Below are 20,093 nucleotides of genomic sequence, written 5' to 3' on the forward strand. Positions count from 1 at the left end.
CTTATAGAGAAAATATAGAGACGAAGTGCACAATGCTATTTTTTTTTAATAATGGCTAAAAAATACATTAAATCAATAACGAAAACATTACTCACACTGCCATGTATTTGACACACACACACATACGTACTTGTTTATTGTCAAACTTTAGTTAATGCATAAAGTCTGTGGTCAAATTGAAAATAGGTTAATATTGTTTATCTTTAATATTATTTGTCTATAGTGTAGTCTTGGCGAAATCTGTTTTTGATAATATACCCATAATAATAATCAAACTTATAATTTCAATTCATTAAAGTCGAATTTCGACTACTGCGGGACCACTAGTTAAATTAAATATTTAGATAATTGATTAATTTATCGTAGCTTGGACTTCAGTTGAAAATACTGAATCTCGATGCATCGCTAAGTTGAAGGGAGAGAGCGCGACATTTTCATCGAAGCACAATACAGTACATTGGCTATTGGAACCCCGCCCGTCCCCCTCTAGTGCTTTAGGAGGCAGTGATGCCCAGCACAGTGAGTCTGATAGTTACCTGAAAACATTCGTTCCTACACCGTCAGATAGGTCGGACGTTCCGTACTAGTGAAGAAAAGTTAAACTATAATGTATTCTCAAAGCACAAAAGTTCCACTATGGTACTTACTAATTTCATTAACAAAATTATACGCTTCACTTTTGAAATACATTTAATGATTAATTTTGCACATCCATTTAAATTAGTTACCGATTTTTTATTAGCTTCTAACAAATTTCGTTTTAATGTAAATTTAAACTCATATCAATTATATTATTTTCATACTTGGTATACATTTTAAACGGTCTAAGAAAATAGTAGAGATCAAATGCATTCTAACTTGATTTAAAAGTATTTTTGGCTAATATTAATTATCAAATTTGATTAAATTGTATAACTAATGTATGTGGTGTTTTATAGGCCAACATGGGATATGGATGGTCCTGCGCTCTTTCACTCTTATCCCTCAGAGCGGCCCACTGACTTGAATCTTTATAGTATTCGCGAAGATCCGGAAGAGGAGGAGGCCGCTATGCGAGAATATGACAATATAAGTGGTAAGTTTGATTTTGATTATTTTTCGTTTCAAAAGAATTCTGTTTTTATTCATTACTTTCTATCTTGAATTTAATAATTTTATGATTTATTGTTAGTTGTCGTTCCAAGAATAATTCACCTAATTATGATTATTTTATCTGTTGCTAATTTTAAATTTTGCGTGATGAATTTATTTGTTAATAGTTTATTGTTTAAGGAGTTTTTTACTAAACTCATTTTATTTCAACTTGTTCTTCAGTAACCACTTAACACCCGTCGGTTCGTGATATGAAATCTAATAATTATAATGTTACCGGAATCCGTACATTCTACAACGTCAATACCGCTAATCACAGTGTGACACGAGATCCAAGTCTCGATTATATTCCGGTTTTCCCACCGTTCTAACAGGAAAGTCGGAGCGGGCTTACCATCAGTAATCCCCCCTATCAGTACTTTGCAACATTTGTCCCTACCATCAAATCAAAGCGCATAAATCTGTCGACCTCTATGTGAATGTTATCGAATTATTACGATGAATAATAGAAACATGCAATTAGTTCGTCGGCGCCAGAATTTTGATCGCGTAGTAACCGTATAACCGAACAGACAACTTTCATTTAAGTTTTCCGTAAATTTCATTGTTTTTTTTGACGAAATGCAATTATTTTAAACGGGCGAAAAGTAAATATGGCGTACACATATTTCATTATTTTAATTGGATAGCTTCGGAAAGCTTTTGTGTGCTGTCGCCACGGGCTAATTTTAGTAACGGGTAGAAGCATTCGTGCAATACGGTAGGAAAGGACAACCGTTTTTTTTTAATAAAATTTAGGACGCCATTCGTGAGTCTTGGTAATCACTTAACAACAGGCGGGCCGTGAGTTTATTCGTCAATATTAAATAATAATAAAAATTCGAGTAGTTGTAGACTCCGCGCTCCAAGACGCCCGCGATAATGCAACTAAAATATCGAACAGCGTAATTTCAAAATAGAAAATCATTTAGTAATTACGATTCAAAATGAAATGAAAAACAAAACTAAATACTAAACTAAATTTCGATCTCATGAAATATCACCTAGAATTAAACAATTCGCGCATACCGCTTTAGTTTTTTTGCGTGTGTTCAAAATGTGGACTCGAACAAAAGGTAATTCTGCTTTTCAAACTGAAATGCATCAGGTAAAACACGACAAAGGACACCCACTCGTGTCGGCTTAACTTCAAACGCATTTAGATGCATAGAACATTTTTCAGTTCAGTTCTGAAATAAAACATACAATCTTATATATAAAACTCTCGTGTCACAATGTTAGTTACCATACTCCTCTGAAACGGTTTGACCAATTTTTATGAAATTTTATATGCATGTTCAGTATATCTGAGAATCGGCTACTATCTATTTTTCATACCCCTAAGTGATAAGGGTTGTCCACCCCTAACATTTATTTTTGAAGTTATACTTCTTTAGGCGCGTTATGAAAAATTGATGAGAGTGAAATTTTACGATGCGCACCTTGACACAAAATTAACACAATGAAGTTGCCCACTAAATCGCTCATTACAATACGACCGACGTAACTTGGCGAGTCTGAATATAGCCCAGGTGAACTTTCCGAATCGTACCGAGAATTACCGAATTTATACGATGTCAAGAAAAGGGATGTCCAATATGCGTGTTTGAGGATGTTATTGATTAAAATTTAAATAAAAAAAAAGAAATAAATTTAATAAAAATAAAGTATAAGTTCTTACGCGCGTACATAAGTACACGCACCCTTTTTTATTTCTTGGACAATTTTTTTTTTTTTATAACGCGGCATTATATAGTTCAATGAGGTTTTGTTATTTTTATATTCACAGCGCTACATGCCTCTTTCACTCATTTACCACATCCTTACACACTTACAATAAGTAATTATTTTTTTCTACACTAGAAATTCTCAAAACAACCTTTGCCGGATCAGCTAGTTTTAATATAAAATTTCATACTAAGATCAACTCATAACAAGGTCAACCGATTTAAATGTTTACTAAATTTATAAGTTTTGTTATTCATGTTATTCAGTTAAATGACCGATTGAGTTATAGTTATGTTAACTGTTAAGACGTTTGTAACAGTTTGTAACACGTAAATGGCGTTTGACATCATTTAAGTAAAAAAAAAGCATTATGAAAAGCATGATGTGCATATTTTTAGGCTTCCGTGCGTTTTGGCTCTAAATACGATTTTATTTCGGATTTTCTTGTTCGGTAAGGGTAGATATTCGTGATAATCTCATTTTGTATTTAAAATTGTCCGTTTTGGAAGTCATAAAATATTTAATGCTAGGAAATTAGGAATAGGATAGGAAAAATATTCAGAAATTCCCTTAGAAAGGATAATAGGATGAAATAGGGCATCTTGTGAGACCGTTACAATTTGTGATCAAGTTTTTCAATGTTCTAGTAATATTTTCTTTTCGATGTCTTGTATCATAATTTTTCGTATCGTAACTTTTGAGAGTTCCATTATTATTTTTTATTGCTTAGATGGTTGGACGAGCTCACAGCCCACCTGATGTTAAGTGGTTACTGGAGCCCATAGACATCTAGAACGTAAATGCGCCACCCACCTTGAGATATAAGTTCTAAAATCTCAAGTATAGTTACAACGGCTGCCCCACCCTTCAAACCGAAATGCATTACTGCTTCACGGCAGAAATAGGCGGGGTGGTGGTACCTACCCGCGCGGACTCACAAGAGGTCCTACCACCATTTTTACGCGAATCGGCATTTGAAGTTTGTAATTGATTTATTAATTCGAAATGTCGAAACGTCAGTTAAGGAATTTGCATGCGAGCTGTAACACATCAGAATTTAAATCAATATTCTGTCCGTGCTGCAGTTGAAATTTTAAACAATCAAATAAGTTCAAGTTAAATATTAAATTTAAAAAAACTATAAAATAATATAATTTTAACGCTTTCCGAAGCTGAATGAAATGTCTTATTGGTAATGAATGTTTTTAAGTTTAGTATTTTGTAAGGTTTTCATGAAAGTTTTGGAAGAATCTCACGTAACGTCATTAGAAGAGAATTTAATGATTTTATTTATGAGTTAATGTTCATAAATAAGAATAACTCGTAAGTATTTGTTTTAATTTTTTTTATAGCAATCTTAAAAGTCTAGTTCTTGTAAAAGCGATTTAATACAATTTCGTATTGTATTTTTTTTTAAATTCGTCGAAGATCCCCGACGAAATTATATTTAGAACAGTTTTTAAGCTGAAATGCATCCAATAATCGAATTTCAATCATAACCACCTTAAGTTAAGTTTTATTTTATGTTTTGTATTATATTATCGGTTTTAACATTATGAAGAAAAAGCTCAAAGGTTTAATCAATAGCTGCTTAACGAAAAAAAAATTTAAAATAAGACAATATGGTACTTAAATAGAAGAATATGGTGCTGTTGAGGTTATCAATTTATAGATTAGCTAAAAGAGCTGATATATGGTACCATGCGCTTTTATCCGTTTTGGTTCAATTCCGATGTATTTGTTATACCGGATATACTCGGCATTTCCCGGGTTCTTTGATTTGGTGTAATAAAATAATCTAGACTAATATAATATAGAGTACTATATATTACTACTGGTGGTAGTACCTCTTGTGAGTCCGAGCGGGTAGGTACCACCACCCCGCCTATTTCTGCCGTGAAGCAGTAATGCGTTTCGGTTTGAAGCGTGGGTCAGCCGTTGTAACTACATTTGAGACCTTAGAACTGATCTCAAGGTGAGTGGCGCATTTACATCGTAGATGTCTATGGGCTCCAGTAACCACTTAACACCAGGTGGGCTGTGAGCTCGTCCACCTATATAAGCAATAAAAAAAAAATAAAAAAATATTAATCTAGGTCTTAAACTGATCTTTGTTCAAAATTCCATACAGATCCATTCAACTATTATTGCGTGATTGAATAAGTAACAAACAAACAAGCTTTCACATTTATAATTTTAATATAAATTAATCTTATTCTAATAATTATCGAATGGATGTACAGGGATGAGATAAATCAAAACAATTCCAATTTGAAATAATCAAATTGAAATAATTAACTCGGCCGGACAATTGATATCCGACAGTATGGTTAAAGATGCATATTTACGTACATACATATTATTGTATTTTATATAATTACATATATACAGTACATATATATTTATTTTAGTTTTGTTGAAACGGTTTTGATTGAGCACATTTTCCAGAACAATTGTATGAACCTTTTGTCTCTAAATGACGAATCAAAGACGAACATAAGCTTTTAGACATCATAAAAGTACTCTTTCAGTGTGTGCATTTAAAAATAGTTATTCAAAACTGATATAAGATCCACCAAATTAATTTATAGCTTAGTGGATTTTTCTTCGACTTTTGCATAGTAATGACAAGGCGCTTTTGTGCGTGAAGTATTCCTGAACACTCTAGGACTAACTAGGATAACAATAAAAGTGAATCTATATTATAGAACTTATATTCAAATTTAGGACTCATTTTCATTTGCTTTACGAATAGTATTTGAAGTATTATAATAATTTTGTTGCTACATGACTTAGTATTAACAATCGCTATTAAGATTAATAGCGATTGTTGATACTAGTACTACTACTACTCTTACTACTACTACTACTATTACTACTACTACTATTACTACTACTACCATTACTACTAATACCATTACTACTAATATACATATATAGTTATTGGTCTAACACAAGTACATAAAACAAACGCTCAATGCTTTCGTAATCGCAAACCATAAATTGGCTTTTTTCAATTTACAAGTTTTATTTATTATGCAGTGTGTTTCAATTCTCACGTACGTTCGTAACATTGATATGATTTAGGAGGCTTTATATCCCGTGTTGCAGATAGGGACCGGAGTAATGAGCGCAAGACCAGCTGCTGTCTACCTAATTTGGTAACTCGCGTCTTTAGATGCGGTAAGTATATCGTTGTGCAACTTCCTTGTGTATTTCTGCCTTCAAATTTGTTCTTTTTTACTATCATGCTTGTACATCGATATCGTGTTGCTGGACCTCTGTTACGACTATCAAAGTAGTACACACACTGCGCTAGTAACTTCGTGTTTTGCAGTTGACTCCTCTCACTAGCAAACAAATATGAACAGATTGCTGTCATGAAATTATCAACCACAAATATTATGAAATTTCCGAAATACATTTTCCGTCTATTACAGGCCGTCCACGTGGGCACTATTTAATCCTGTTTGTTTTTTCGTAAGGTACGAGTGAATCGCCAAATGAAAATCGCGAGTTCTGTGATGGGAGGAATTTACCACAGACTGTTCAAGAGCAGCAGCCTCGTCGAAGCGACAGGCTGCAGATTAATTTCAAGAAAAACGCCAAGAAGCCAGACACGGTCGTAGAAGAAAAAGTCTATGTCAAGGTCGGCGAAGCATCCAGAAAACAAGACACTGCGGCTGCTAAAGAGACAGGTTACAAGGAAACGACTAACGAACAACGTATGTTTAAATATTCATGTTAAAATATGACCTTTCTAAAAGTCTTTTATATGATAGGCGATAAAGTAAGCTCGGTGCCTGGTTACATTCTCACATAAATTTTAAATATTAAACATCAAATATTAATCAATTTTAAATATTAATCAATTTACAAAAGCAAAAGCATCTTGTTAACTAAAGAAAAAATCCTCGTTCCGAGAAATTATTTAGTGATATGAATTTATTCTATAATTAGTATTCTATAACGAGTATATCATTCTAAGATGACGCTTACTTACAGTGAATCAAACTAGTGACATGTAAGGATCGCGTTTACCAACAGCAAGTCTCGCGTCAGTGGCTTCATTCATCTGGACATTCACGAAGTGGTACCGTTATTGGAAAAAAGAACTTCATTAATTTAAACATTAAATAAAAAGAATTGTATTTTAATACTACGTTAATCAAAATGACTATACTTCATTGTTCGAATCGAGAATCTTCAGCGGCGATCCATCCTACTTATGAAAATTAATTTAGACTAAAGTTAATTACGGTTTTTTCAAAACGATGTTAAAATTACAATTTACCCGATTTTTTTAGTACTTATATCGAGGCGGCACCTCATGTGGAATGAATGTATGTATCTATTGAAACATGTATCTATAAATTAAATTTCATTTCTGTCTGTAAATTTAATGCTAAGAAAGAGAAAAAACAACTTCAAGATCTGATGACTTCCAGTAAACTTGACTAGCACCACCACCTCCGTACTACCTATTTCTGACTTTGACTTCCGTCTGTTTGAGTTGCACAAATTGGTGACTGACTGACTACATTACCAAGATAGTCTTGAGTGTGGAAAATCGAAGTCTCAACTGTATTGAACAACGGTCTTATCCTTCAAACGGGACTGTATGACTGCTTTGGGGCAGAAATTGTCAGGATGGTGGTACCTAATCGTGTCTTAAGGAATAACCACGGCTTATTGGCTCTGGAAATCGCGTACCATCGACTGAGCTAAACATCCCCGCTCATCTAAGAGTTAATGGGTAATTTTAATAACGTATATTGAAGCTCGTAAGGTTTCGGAAACGTGATTCTCTGTTCACATGTATGAACTATTAATATAATTACAATTTTTCAAATCATAATATCATCTAAAACCCGAAAATAAGTATCGAATATAGCTTAAGTATCTATTGTTAATCTTAGTTTTTTCACCTTGTCTCGCTGCTTCTAGAGCTCTTAAAAAGTTAGGTATCTTTTATTAAACTAATTTTCGGCAAAAAACAAAAAAAACAGTAGTTATTGAAGAAGGGCGTGCTTGACTACATATGACGATAGATTCCTTAAATCGAACGAACTTAATTGATTTTAATTCAAAGCAATTAAGCAATTATTAAATAATACGTTAATTCGTGTTTAAAAAATAATCCAATTTTCATTTTTAATCTAATAATCTTATGTCTCTAGAAGTCTTCTTTTGTGACAATGTGTTGATTATATTTAATATATACAATATACAGTATGTTTCTCTTAAATAAAAAAATATGTTCTAAATATCATTTTCTTACGATTGTCGTTTTTTTCGTTTTTGACAGTGAGAGAAATTTCTGAATTCTTTATCATTGCCACACCTTTGGAAAGATATTGGGTTCTGAGAAACGGTTTTCACTTTTTGTTTTCTGGAACCTTCAATAACACCATAATTTCTATATCGAAAATGCCTGAAGTAACCCGCACTTCACCGTTCTTAAAAATAAATCCAGATATTCTATATAGTATTAATATTAATAATTATATAACTTTTCCCGAATATAATAAAAATCAATCTGATAGCTTAGACTAGAATAACGTATGCTACGATATCTACTTAAGACATTCAAAACGAAACACAGGCCTCTTGCTATAGTTACATTTGGCTGTTATAATTCACATTAACTAATGATATGGAGCAATATTGTTATTAAAATCAAATGTTGACCATTAAAAAATGCTTTTCTCGATCAAACTGAAGTCTCAACAATATTGTATTTAAAGTATAGCACATTTCTTCAAATAGGTTTTTAAGCTATTAAGTTATAATTATGAAGATAGAAAAGATTTTGATCAAACTAAATGCAGAGTTTTAATTCTTTAGAATGAGTAAATAACATTTAGCATGTTAGGCTAAATAGTAGGAATACATACGTAGAATATGTGATTAAGCCGCAACTTATTTCTTAGTAGCTTCGTATTTTGTACTTTTTCCAACATATTTTTTTTCAAATTCAATGTTTTTGTACATTAATATTAATTAAAACATTAATAGCCTATAATTTATACAGTAGCACTGCGCTTATTGTTTTAATATAACTCCGCAATTTGAATCTATTAAAAAAAGTGTACGCGTATTCCAGTAGTATACATTCATTAAATGTTAAAATAAATATAAAATTGTATTTATTTATCAATACCACAATGACAAATCTACAGATTAATCTGCCCTTCCGCCATAATGACACCCGACTTGCGCCTAACGCTTTTATAATTCAAAATGACGTAAAACTTATCAAAGTAAGTTATAGATATACCTCATTTATCTATTCCGTGCTTATTATATTTTGTATTCGGGCTCACAATTTAATTTGATTTTTGTTTTGTTTTTTTCTTAATTTTTTATAATTTACTAGTTTTACTAATTTATACCATATTCTAAGTATGTACACACGTAATTAGCCTTCATTCCCGCAAAGAACCAAAGGGAAACGGGGGTGACTGAAAATCAGCGCTGTTCGATTTATCAACCTTGAACAGCAATAGCTGAGCCACCTCCTTTTGCCTTTTTCTCTTTTTTTTTCTTTTCTTTTATTTGTATTTCATTTTATTTTCTGTGATGTGAAAGGCAATAAATGATTTCTATTATTATTTATTATTATCATATAGTGAAAAAAGCTTTTTCCTTCGTAATTTTTCGGAAAAGTTCGTATTTATCGTGCTCTCTTAAATAGCTTCAGTACAATGACATTATTCATATTGGCATTTGACATTAAACAATAAAGTTCCATATTAATTGACATGAAAATGTCACTCATTTAATACGATCATTCATTGACAGTTCGGGTGTCATCGTATTCCGATAAAGAGCCAAGTTTTCCCGAAAGAAAATAATTTCTCACTACATCTATACATTTATTATTTATCTATATTATTTATTTTTATTTACATATATATTTTTAAATATTACGTAAGTTTGACCGCCTTCATGAAATGCGATGCCCTGATAAGGCGAATGCACTTGAATTTCATTTTAACTTTTGTTAAAGCCTAGTCTTGATTGTGCCAACGTTTAAAATTTCATGATCTTATTTCTTGGGCACTAGATATATACAACTGATGCCATTATGAATTGGATAATTTATTTTTTATTTTTATTGCTTACATGGGTGGATGAGCTTATGGCCCACCTAGTGTTAAGTGGTTACCGGAGCCCGTAGACATCTACAACGTAAATGCGCCACACACCTTGGGATATAGTTCTAAGGTCTCAGTATAGTCACAACGGCTGCTCCACCCTTCAAGCCGAAACGCATTACTGCTTCACGGCAGAAATAGGCAGGGTGGTGGTACCTACCCTTGCGGACTCACAATAGGTCCTACCACCAGTAATTACGCAAATAATTTTCCATGTTTGATTTTTTTATTACACGATGTTATTACTTCACCGTGAAAGTCAATCGTAAACATTTATTGTAGGTTGTAGATGCTGTTGAAACATCCTACATGGCAGAAAGATAGCACTACATAGTCCTGGATATATTTCTAATTCTGCTCAGACGTGCCACTTTACCTACATTGCACTGCGGATCGCACCTATTTATGAATTGGGCTAAGCGTTGAATAGTTTTTTCCGTTTCAACGTAAAAAGAACATTTTTATATATTCAGTGGAAAAAAAAACGATTTTTCATTGGCGTTAATTTATTTAACTGCACAGAAATTACCGAAAAATGTTCCAAAAGCAATAAGAACTTTATTTAACTTTATTTATCTGCTTGTATAGTTAACTTATATAGTACATATGTAATCATTTTCATTTCACCACCAAAATTCTTTCTTAATACCTATTCGAGTCATAAATTTTATTCCTAATTCCTTTCAAAAATATGCTAGTCTTTCCTTTTCTTAGGTACAGAGATACGCGAATTGAGAAAAAATTTTTAGTATCTGTTACAATTGTTTCATCATTATCATGAAACATCGATCTTAGTAAAATTAAGTCGCCGTGGCCTAAAAGATAAGTCGTTCGGTGCATTCGTATCTAGAGATGCAACTGTGTTCGAATCCCGCAGGCAAGTATCAATTTTTCTAATGAAATAAGTACCTAACCAATGTTGACGATTGACTTTCACGGTGAAGGAATAAAATCGTGTAATAAAAATTACTGGTGGTAGGAAGTCTTGTAATTCCGAAGGGGTGGGTAGCACCGTCGTAGGCAACACCGTAATGTCTATTTCTGCCGTGAAGCAGTAATGCGTTTCGATTTAAAAAGTGGGGCAGCCATTGTACTGTATAAACTTAGAACTTTAGAACTCATACCTCAAGGTAGGTGGCAGAATTTACGTTGTAGATGTCAATGGGCTTCGGTAACCACTTAACACTAGGTAGGCCGTGAGCTCGTCCACCCATCTAAGCCACAAAAAATAAAAATAAAAATTTCGATAGTCGAAACTTTTCTCTGAAGTATCGCATCGTGAGCATCATAAGTAACTAGTCAGGTCATGAGTATTGTCACACAGTAAAAACTTTTCTTTTAGAATGCTGGCCACAAAAAAGTTTATTGAATTCGAATTTCGAATTGTTCATGAAAATAAAAATGTATACTTTTAGAATTTTACTCATTTTTAAAATATGGAGTGGACGCTTAAAGAAGACCGTGTTGCAGTTATTGCGTTGCATCGTTGCGGTTACGCGCCAATTCAAATTTTTAACATACTGAATAATTTTAATATAATCAAAAGATTCGTTTATCGTACCATCAAACGATACAATGAAGACTCTAGTGTAGATGACATGTCAAGAAGTGGTTGCCCTCGGTCTGTTAGGATTCCAGCAGTGATAAAAGCTGTGAAGGCGCGAATTCAAAGAAATCCCAAACGTAAGCAGAAACTGTTGGCCCTTCAGATGGGGTTAAGTAGAACCACGGTGAAAAGGGTGTTAAATGAAGACTTAGGGCTTCGGGCATATCGAAGAAAAACAGGACATTGTATGAATGCTCGTCTAATGGACCTGAGACTGAAGAGATGCCGCGCTTTGTTGAAGCGGTACGCGGGAAAAAATATCGGGAAATTCTTTTTTCGGATGAAAAAATTTTTACCGTAGAAGAGAGCTACAACAAACAAAATGATAAGGTGTACGCACACAGTAATGAAGAAGCGAGCAACCGTATTCCGCGTGTCCAACGAGGTCATTTTCCATCCTCGCTCATGGTATGGTTGGGAGTTTCTTATTGGGGCTTAACAGAGGTACATTTTTGTGAGAAAGGTGTAAAAACGAATGCAATTGTGTATCAAAATACAGTCCTGACGAACCTTGTGGAACCTGTTTCTCATACCATGTTCAATAACAGGCACTGGGTATTCCAACAAGATTCGGCGCCAGCTCATAGAGCGAAGAGCACACGAGACTGGCTGGCGGCCCGTGAAATCGACTTCATCCGGCACGAAGACTGGCCCTCCTCTAGTCCAGATTTGAATCCGTTAGATTACAAGATATGGCAACACTTGGAGGAAAAGGCGTGCTCAAAGCCTCATCCCAATTTGGAGTCACTCAAGACATCCTTGATTAAGGCAGCCGCCGATATTGACATGGACCTCGTTCGTGCTGCGATAGACGACTGGCCGCGCAGATTGAAGGCCTGTATTCAAAATTACGGAGGTCATTTTGAATAAACTTTAGTGTCATAGGAATCTATGTTTTGTTAAGTTCATTTTGGTATATGAATGGTTACATAATGAATAAACTTGTTTCAATTATTTTACATTAAACATGTGACAGAATTTATGACCTGATTGGTATAATAGGCACATGCCCAATAAGAAGTAAGTAAGCCAGATAGTCCATTCACATTATTAGTGAAATTCATTTTATATTCAAATATCTATTTAGACTAGGTATATCTAGGTACTAGGTAATAGGTTTATAGATAAACCAAATACCACATACAATAATGGTACAACTTGGAATGTATCCATTCATATTCATCAAAGGGAGGCTACAAGCTCATGATCTGAAACGGATACCGGGGCCCGTAGACAGTGTAACATGAATACCGTAGCTCATCTCGAGAGAGAACTAAATGCCTGACAATTGACCTTTTGATCGAAACATCTCATTACAGAGAGTGCTACCGACCCACAATGCACACAGGTGTTCTTCATTTATTGTTCTCAATTCTATCTCAACATAGATATATAACGTATAGATAACAAGATAATTGTTAAGAGATAAAAGACAAAAACAAGTAAGAACTATTTATTCAGAACACGGCACTCTTGAAAGTAGTTAATATAGGATATAAGGCAAAATTTCAAATTTCTATATGTTCTTTAACAATATTTCTATACCTTCGATGTTAGTGAATCCGTGTCACACAATTTACTCCTACCATATACAGTGAGCAGTTGAAAACGTTCTGCACTGGTCATTTAAATAGACGATAGGCGGCTTAACTTCATCGTTTCGCAGAAGTCAAGCACAAACTTTGGCTCCAAGTCTTAGAATGTCCTCATATGCCTTAAGTCGTCGTGGCTTAAAGGATAAGACGTCCGGTGTATTCGTATCTAGCGATGCAACGGTGTTCGAATCCGGCAGGCGGGTACCAATTTTTTTGTAATGAAATACATACTTAACAAATGTTCACGATTGACTTCCACGGTGAAGCAATAACATCGTGTAATAAAAATCAAACCCGCAAAATTATAATTTGTTTGCGTAATTACTGGTGGTAGGACCTCTTGTAAGTCCGCACGTGTAGGTACTATCATCCTGCCTATTTTAGCCGTGAAGCAGTAATGCGTTTCGGCTTGAAGGTAGGGCAGCTGTCGTTACTATCCTTGAGACCTTAGAACTTGTACCTCAAGGTGGGTGGCGCATTTACGTTGTGGATGTCTATGGGCTCCAGTAACCACTTAACACCAGGTGGGCTGTGAGCTCGTCCACCCATCTAAGCAATAAAAAAAAAAAAAGAAAAAGATCATAATAACTTCCTTTTCAAGTATTATGTTTTGAGTGTAAGTACTTTAGCTTCTCTAGAAATTCTGCATCTCCTTCTAGAATTTCTTCTCCTTCTTTAGCTTAGCTAGAACTAGATCGCTGGCCGTCCCAGTAACATGATGCGATTTTCGATACGATAGTCGTGATTAATTTGAGTATTAAATATTCATATATTTCTAAAAATTAAGATTATAATAAATACTATATCTTAGGTTTAATATTTTAATGGAACAAAACTAATGGATGTTTTAAAAGTTACCATTTACATACATACATAAGAGAAACACGTTTAACCGAAATTAATTGCAAAAGCTTATTTAAGTGTTTAATTATTGAATAAAATTAAAATGTTTGATACCTTTTTGGCAATAGTGTTGATCGGATTTACAAATGAATTTAACATATTGTGTTTACATTAGTGCCTTTTTTCAAAAATGGTTGTAACATAATTTTTTCATTGATAACTAATTCTAATATACTTTTTCTTTTTACAGAACGAGACAAGTTGCACAAAAGGTTTCAATCGTGCCCAAGCGAAAGGCATAAGTATAGTCCAACTTGGAGAACTGAAGAATACTTTTCCTTTCCGCCAGGTTGGGGTGATGACACTTTTGAACAGTTCCAAAGGTACCCTCGAACTTATTCTGCGGAAGCCGAGAGAAGAGCACTACAAGAAAAGTGGGAGCAGGAAATTCAGCTACGTGATGATATTCGCGAAGTCACCTACCGTGTAGATGAAGCCGGACCTTCTAGCGCAAACACAGAAACCAGGAACATCAAAGCTGAACCACGACAACAAAACAACAAAAGTGACTCATCCAAGCCCCAGATAGAATATGAGACTGAAGAACGTCGAAGTGCATCTCCAAAAACATTCGGAAATCTAAAGAAAATCTTAAAAATCCCATACGGAAGAGATATTGCCAGATCTCAACCAGTTTATACGGGAAGCAGTGATCCTGAGAGTCTGTCGAGCTTGCCGCAGAGACCCAATACGCCAACATCACCGGCACCAGACTCGGAATCGGCACGCAGAGACAAATCTCGGACTCGGCGGCAAAAACTCAGATTCGCAGACGAGGAACATTTTTTTGATTCGCGCCCCCCAAATAAAAACTTAACAAGTTCAGACGCTTTCCAGCGTAATGTTAAGAAGAAAACGAGGAGAAGCGATAGTAGGAAGAAAGCAAAATTGAAAAATTTACTCGAACTTGATTCTCCAAATTCTTCGGACTCGGAAATCGAGTTCGAGTTCCCAAAAGTCGGAGAAGAACGGGTGCAAGTCAAAAAGCTTAAAGAGACCAAAACAGAGCTGCCGGACCCCTCGGACTGCGCGGTCACCAAGATGAATAATCTCAATTCAAACGAACGGAAAATCATCATTGAATTCTGCCATCTGCTTGAAAAATCTAAGCAATTGTTCAATGGATTAAGGTAAAGTGATATTACTAATGAATCAAATTAGTTTTTTTAATGTATTTTATTAATATCTAAATGCTCGCATAAATTATTTGCAAAATTTGTAACTTAATAGCCGCATTCATTCGTGCTGCGTTAGCTCCATAGTGAGTGGTTCGCGCAGAATCTGATGAAACGGCTTTGACTCTTTAAAAAGACTTCTCCAACCAGCATCATAAAACCATTATCAGGTTGTGCTTCGAGAACAATAAAAGAGCATTCTTCTGTGAGACACGTTCTAAGTTAACCTAGATTTATCAAAGAACTAATAAGTATTCCTTTCACCACTGCGCCTCGTGGCAGTTTGTTCTATAATTTAATAAATAAACTCTAATTTAAGACGTTGGTTTGTCTCCTGTAAGGCTTTGAACAAAGAGTTATTCCCTCGAGGACTCTTCGAGTTGGCGGCTTTTGTACTAAAATTTAAATCAGACATTATCGTAGTGGTTTTCAAAAGTACATTCTTTACTTGATTCTGTAAATGTAAACTGCCAACCCTAGAATTATAAAAAAAACTCCGGCAGTAAAAGTTTCCTTATTGTTACCAAATACATGTATGTATATGGTTTCGCGAGTTTGTGTTTTGACAAAACAACATTCATCTCATTAAAGATGCTCACCCCACACTTCAGATATGAGAAACCCAACACCCAAATTACTATCAGCTATTATATATAACGAGTCGATACCTTTTTTTGTACAACTCACTGGTACGTTATGTATTGAAAACATACATAGCTATGCAGATGAAAATGTACGCTGTACGACTGAGAATATCGCTCGCAATACCTAATATAAGAAAAGCTCTTTCACATTTTACGGTTCAATATTTTATCATATTATATATAGATACATACCTTTACAGTCCAATCCCATTTTCAGTTGAAAACTGAAGCATACCTAAAAACTTGTTTCTTGTAATGTCACAAAATCTACACTGAGCCAGCCTTTTATGAATTTCATTTTATTCTACTTCGACCATCTGATATTAGTTAAATAAAAGTAGGGTATCCTTTGAGCCGAGCTCTTTATACAACAAGTTTATTTTAATTTAACAAAAAAAAAGGTCAAATCAGATAAGTATCCAAATAGATCCAAAATAGTTAAAGAAGTGCAAATATATAGTTTTTTTTTTTTTTTATATTAGTTTACAACTGAGGCGATTCCATGAAACAGCTGCTCATACCCAACTTACAGATTGGAAGCCTCAAGCAATTTTGAACACAATTAACTTCAACTTACATCTAGTTTTGCGAAAAACGTAAAATAAACGCTTCCTTGCTTTGACTCCAATCCTCTTAAAACGGTTGACGCTCATAGCTAACAAATTATTAACTTAAGCTAGTGGTCCCCCGCTGAAATTATAAGTAAGACTATTATACTTCTATAACCACAGATTTCGCCAAGACTACACCTTAGACAAATATTAATTAAGACAAACAATATTTAATCTATTCTCTATTTGGCAGACTATAAGCAAAGCAAAAAAGTATGCATGCGTGTGTGTGTCAAACACGTATCTGTTTTTTTATTGATTTATTGTATTTTATGCATAATTTAAATAAATATTAACATTCTACACTCCTTCTCTATATTCTTTATAAGCGTGGGAAATTTTATACTCCTCCGTCAGCGCAATTTTCGGAAAAAACGGGTACAAAGTTTTTGCTTCACGTATTAATATATAGATTACTAGCGGTCCGCTCCCGCTCCGCTCCGGTCTTTAACAAAAATTTCAACGATATTTTACGTTGTTTTATTTTTTTCAATAAAAGAACACTTATTGCGGCATAACTATAATAGTTGGACATATGCTGTCGGGACACTGTTTGAAAATAATAACGTGTTCTACAAAGTCGTAGTACATTATTTTATTCTATCATCAATAGTTTTCGTAGGGCACGCGATGTAAAAAATATTTTAGGTAATTTTTTTACACCTTGGATTACATTATTGGAGTTTTAGTAAGGATCCTTAATTTTTTTCAAAAAATATGCCTATGTCACTCGGGAATAAATCGATTCAGTAGTTTCGGAGCCTATTCAATACAAACAAACAAACAAATCTTTCCTCTTTATAATATTAGTATAGACATATATTTCACAATAATAATCGTGGTGTTTTGCTTGCAAAGGGAGCTCCCGTTGTACGGTCACAAATGCTGGCATCCATATTTCGAACGCACTTTTGACGTATACACGAAACTGTGGAAATATCAGCAGGAACACAGAGCAATACTTGACACTAGATACGGCCTCAAAAGATGGCAAATCGGAGAAATCGCTTCGAAAATAGGACAACTCTATTATCATTTCTAGTAAGTGGTCGTATAAATGTGTTTATTGCTTAACATTACGTATGTATTGATTTTCTAATGTATATTTTAATTTTAGTCTCCGCACCAGTGAAACGGCTTATCTCAGTGAAGCCTGCTCGTTTTACTCTGCAATACGCGGACGAAGTTATTACACGCAAGCTTGTAAGCTTGATAAAAGCGAGCTAGTTGTCAAAAAGTTGCGGTACTACGCAAGATTTATTGTAGTATGTCTACTGCTTAAGAAGATGAAGCTCGTGATCGAGCTTACTAAAGATCTTGAAATATTAATAAGGGATTATGGGCAGGCTTACGATCCGGACGACCATCTAGAGTGGGTTATAGTGCTGGACGAAATAAAAGCTTTCATTCAGTTAGAGGTGATCGTATCGGTTGTTCATCCAGATAGCTACACGGTGGTTCTCTCGCATAGGTATGTATGCATGCTCGAGAATCGAAAATATTATCTCTTCTACGTTTAATTAACGAACCTTTTCGTCTCAATACTCCGCGATATTATTTTAAGGCTCAACGAATACAACAAAACAACTATAGAGCGTTCGCCAATTATGAATATATACTTGCAAGAAATTATAATAATCGGAAGTACTGAGGATCAAGCGAAATTTTCGGAATTGTCTTTGGATATGTTCCGGATCTTACAGACCCTGGAACGGGAGACTACTGCTGATCGAGTATCACGAAATTATGAAGAATCACATAGAAAACGGCACTTAACAACGCCAAATCTACCAAGAGGTAAGTTTACATTAAGAATAATAGCAGAAAAAAGTATATTGGCTGCGCATACATATCCTCCTTTTTTTTCTAAAATTCCAATCAATTTTACATAAAACACGTGCAACGTGCCGCATTATGGCATATTTCCAATAAACTTATTTAATAAACGTTGGAGTTATTAAAGAGCAACACGTTTTTACTGTGAAACATAAATGCAATGAACGGGCTCTATCCAATCACAAATTGAACAAATCGTAAATCAGAATTCCTAGATCTACGTGATAAAGTTACATAATTAAGCTTAAATAATTATTGGAAAGTTGAAATGAAAATCCATGCAAATCAAATATAATATGATAATAAATTCAATTTGGGAAAATATGTGTATCCCATGAAAACATTTTAAACTGCGCCGCCAACGTACATCAATTGCTTCTGGCATAACAAAATAACAATATGCGTTACTTTAATTGACAACGATGTTTTTAACAATGAAACTTAAATTAATATTTTAAAATAAATCGTAAGATTCGATAAATTCAATAAAACCCTCGAAGCGCAAATTCTATTTAAATCGCTTCAAAACAAAAAATTGTTCGATTTTCTACTTTATATCCAAGCAGGAAAATTTCATGCAAATTTGCGATTTGACTGTCTAAATTTAATTCACTGCGCGAGCGAATTTATTCTCATATCAGTTTGTAAATATGAAATCCCCAAAAATAAGTGGCGTTAGATGCTTTTTAAGTTTGCCTATTTCTGCGGCGAGTGAAAAGCTTATTTGGGATCGTTAATTCGATTAACACAATCAATATTTTAGATTCAGTTGTATCGACTTTGTGGTTGTCGGCTTTGGGAATAAATTGCTAGACCGACTCACGGACCAAATCGCCAACGGACTTTGTAAACACCACAACATCTATACCGTCATCCATTTTGAGATGTAAGGTTGAAATCTCAGTTGTATTGCGCGAGAGCTATCCCACTCAACAAACACGCGCAGTGACGAATACAATTAAAATTTTTATCGAAATCTCATGACGATAAGTAAAAGAGAGATCTGCCTATCTCGCACTCTTGTTAATAATCTGTTATTTTTACATATATTTTTGTTGACAACACATAATTCATGTTCCAAAAAAAACCATTTAATTGCGATCATCATATTTCCATCCTGAACCTTCCAAGGATATTAAGTTTGAATGTAATAGATTCTAAACGAATCTGACCTATAGAATTATATGCAATCTAATAAATAGAATAGGCTTTCGTGTGCTTCAGAGCGAAATTGATCTTCATCGACTAGGCGAATATGGCCTGACGCGAAATTTTTACGTTCACTACTCTGTACGAAGCGCTTATAGTATACTGAAAATACATATAGATACGATTAACGACATGCTATTAATTACCCTGGTAAATAAATAGCACGATCGCTTGGCCCAAAAATAGAATTAATTGTACTATGAGAACCGGAAAATACATGTATATGAACATACTTTTAATTATATATAGACAGACATAAGCTTTATCATCACACTTTCATCTCATCATCTTTACTGGTGATAGGACCTCTTGCGAGTCCGTGCGAGTAGGTACCACCACCCTGTCTATTTTTGCCGTGAAGCAGTAATGCATTTCGGTTGGAAGGGTGGGGCAGCCGTTGTAACTATACTGAAACCTTAGAACTTATATCTCAAGGTGGGTGGCGCATTTACGTTGTAGATGTCTATGGGCTCCAGTAACCACTTAACACCAGGT

At 34.3% G+C, this 20,093-nt stretch overlaps 1 protein-coding gene across 1 annotated transcript in view; it reads left to right on the plus strand.

The window, feature by feature from the left end:
• Positions 1 to 509: 509 nt before the first annotated feature.
• LOC101746024 (protein SCAI) overlaps positions 510 to 20,093 on the plus strand; it is a 30,922-nt gene continuing 11,338 nt past the window's right edge. The window contains exons 1-8 of the mRNA XM_062670754.1: positions 510 to 639; positions 939 to 1,075; positions 5,971 to 6,042; positions 6,345 to 6,584; positions 14,314 to 15,253; positions 17,412 to 17,594; positions 17,671 to 18,024; positions 18,118 to 18,350. Of these exons, the coding sequence (XP_062526738.1) occupies positions 608 to 639; positions 939 to 1,075; positions 5,971 to 6,042; positions 6,345 to 6,584; positions 14,314 to 15,253; positions 17,412 to 17,594; positions 17,671 to 18,024; positions 18,118 to 18,350 (2,191 nt within the window). The 5' untranslated portion in view covers positions 510 to 607. The remainder of the gene's footprint in view (positions 640 to 938; positions 1,076 to 5,970; positions 6,043 to 6,344; positions 6,585 to 14,313; positions 15,254 to 17,411; positions 17,595 to 17,670; positions 18,025 to 18,117; positions 18,351 to 20,093) is intronic.

Source organism: Bombyx mori, chromosome 1 (assembly GCF_030269925.1).
Source record: "Bombyx mori chromosome 1, ASM3026992v2".
NCBI classification, from domain to species: Eukaryota; Metazoa; Arthropoda; class Insecta; order Lepidoptera; family Bombycidae; genus Bombyx; species Bombyx mori.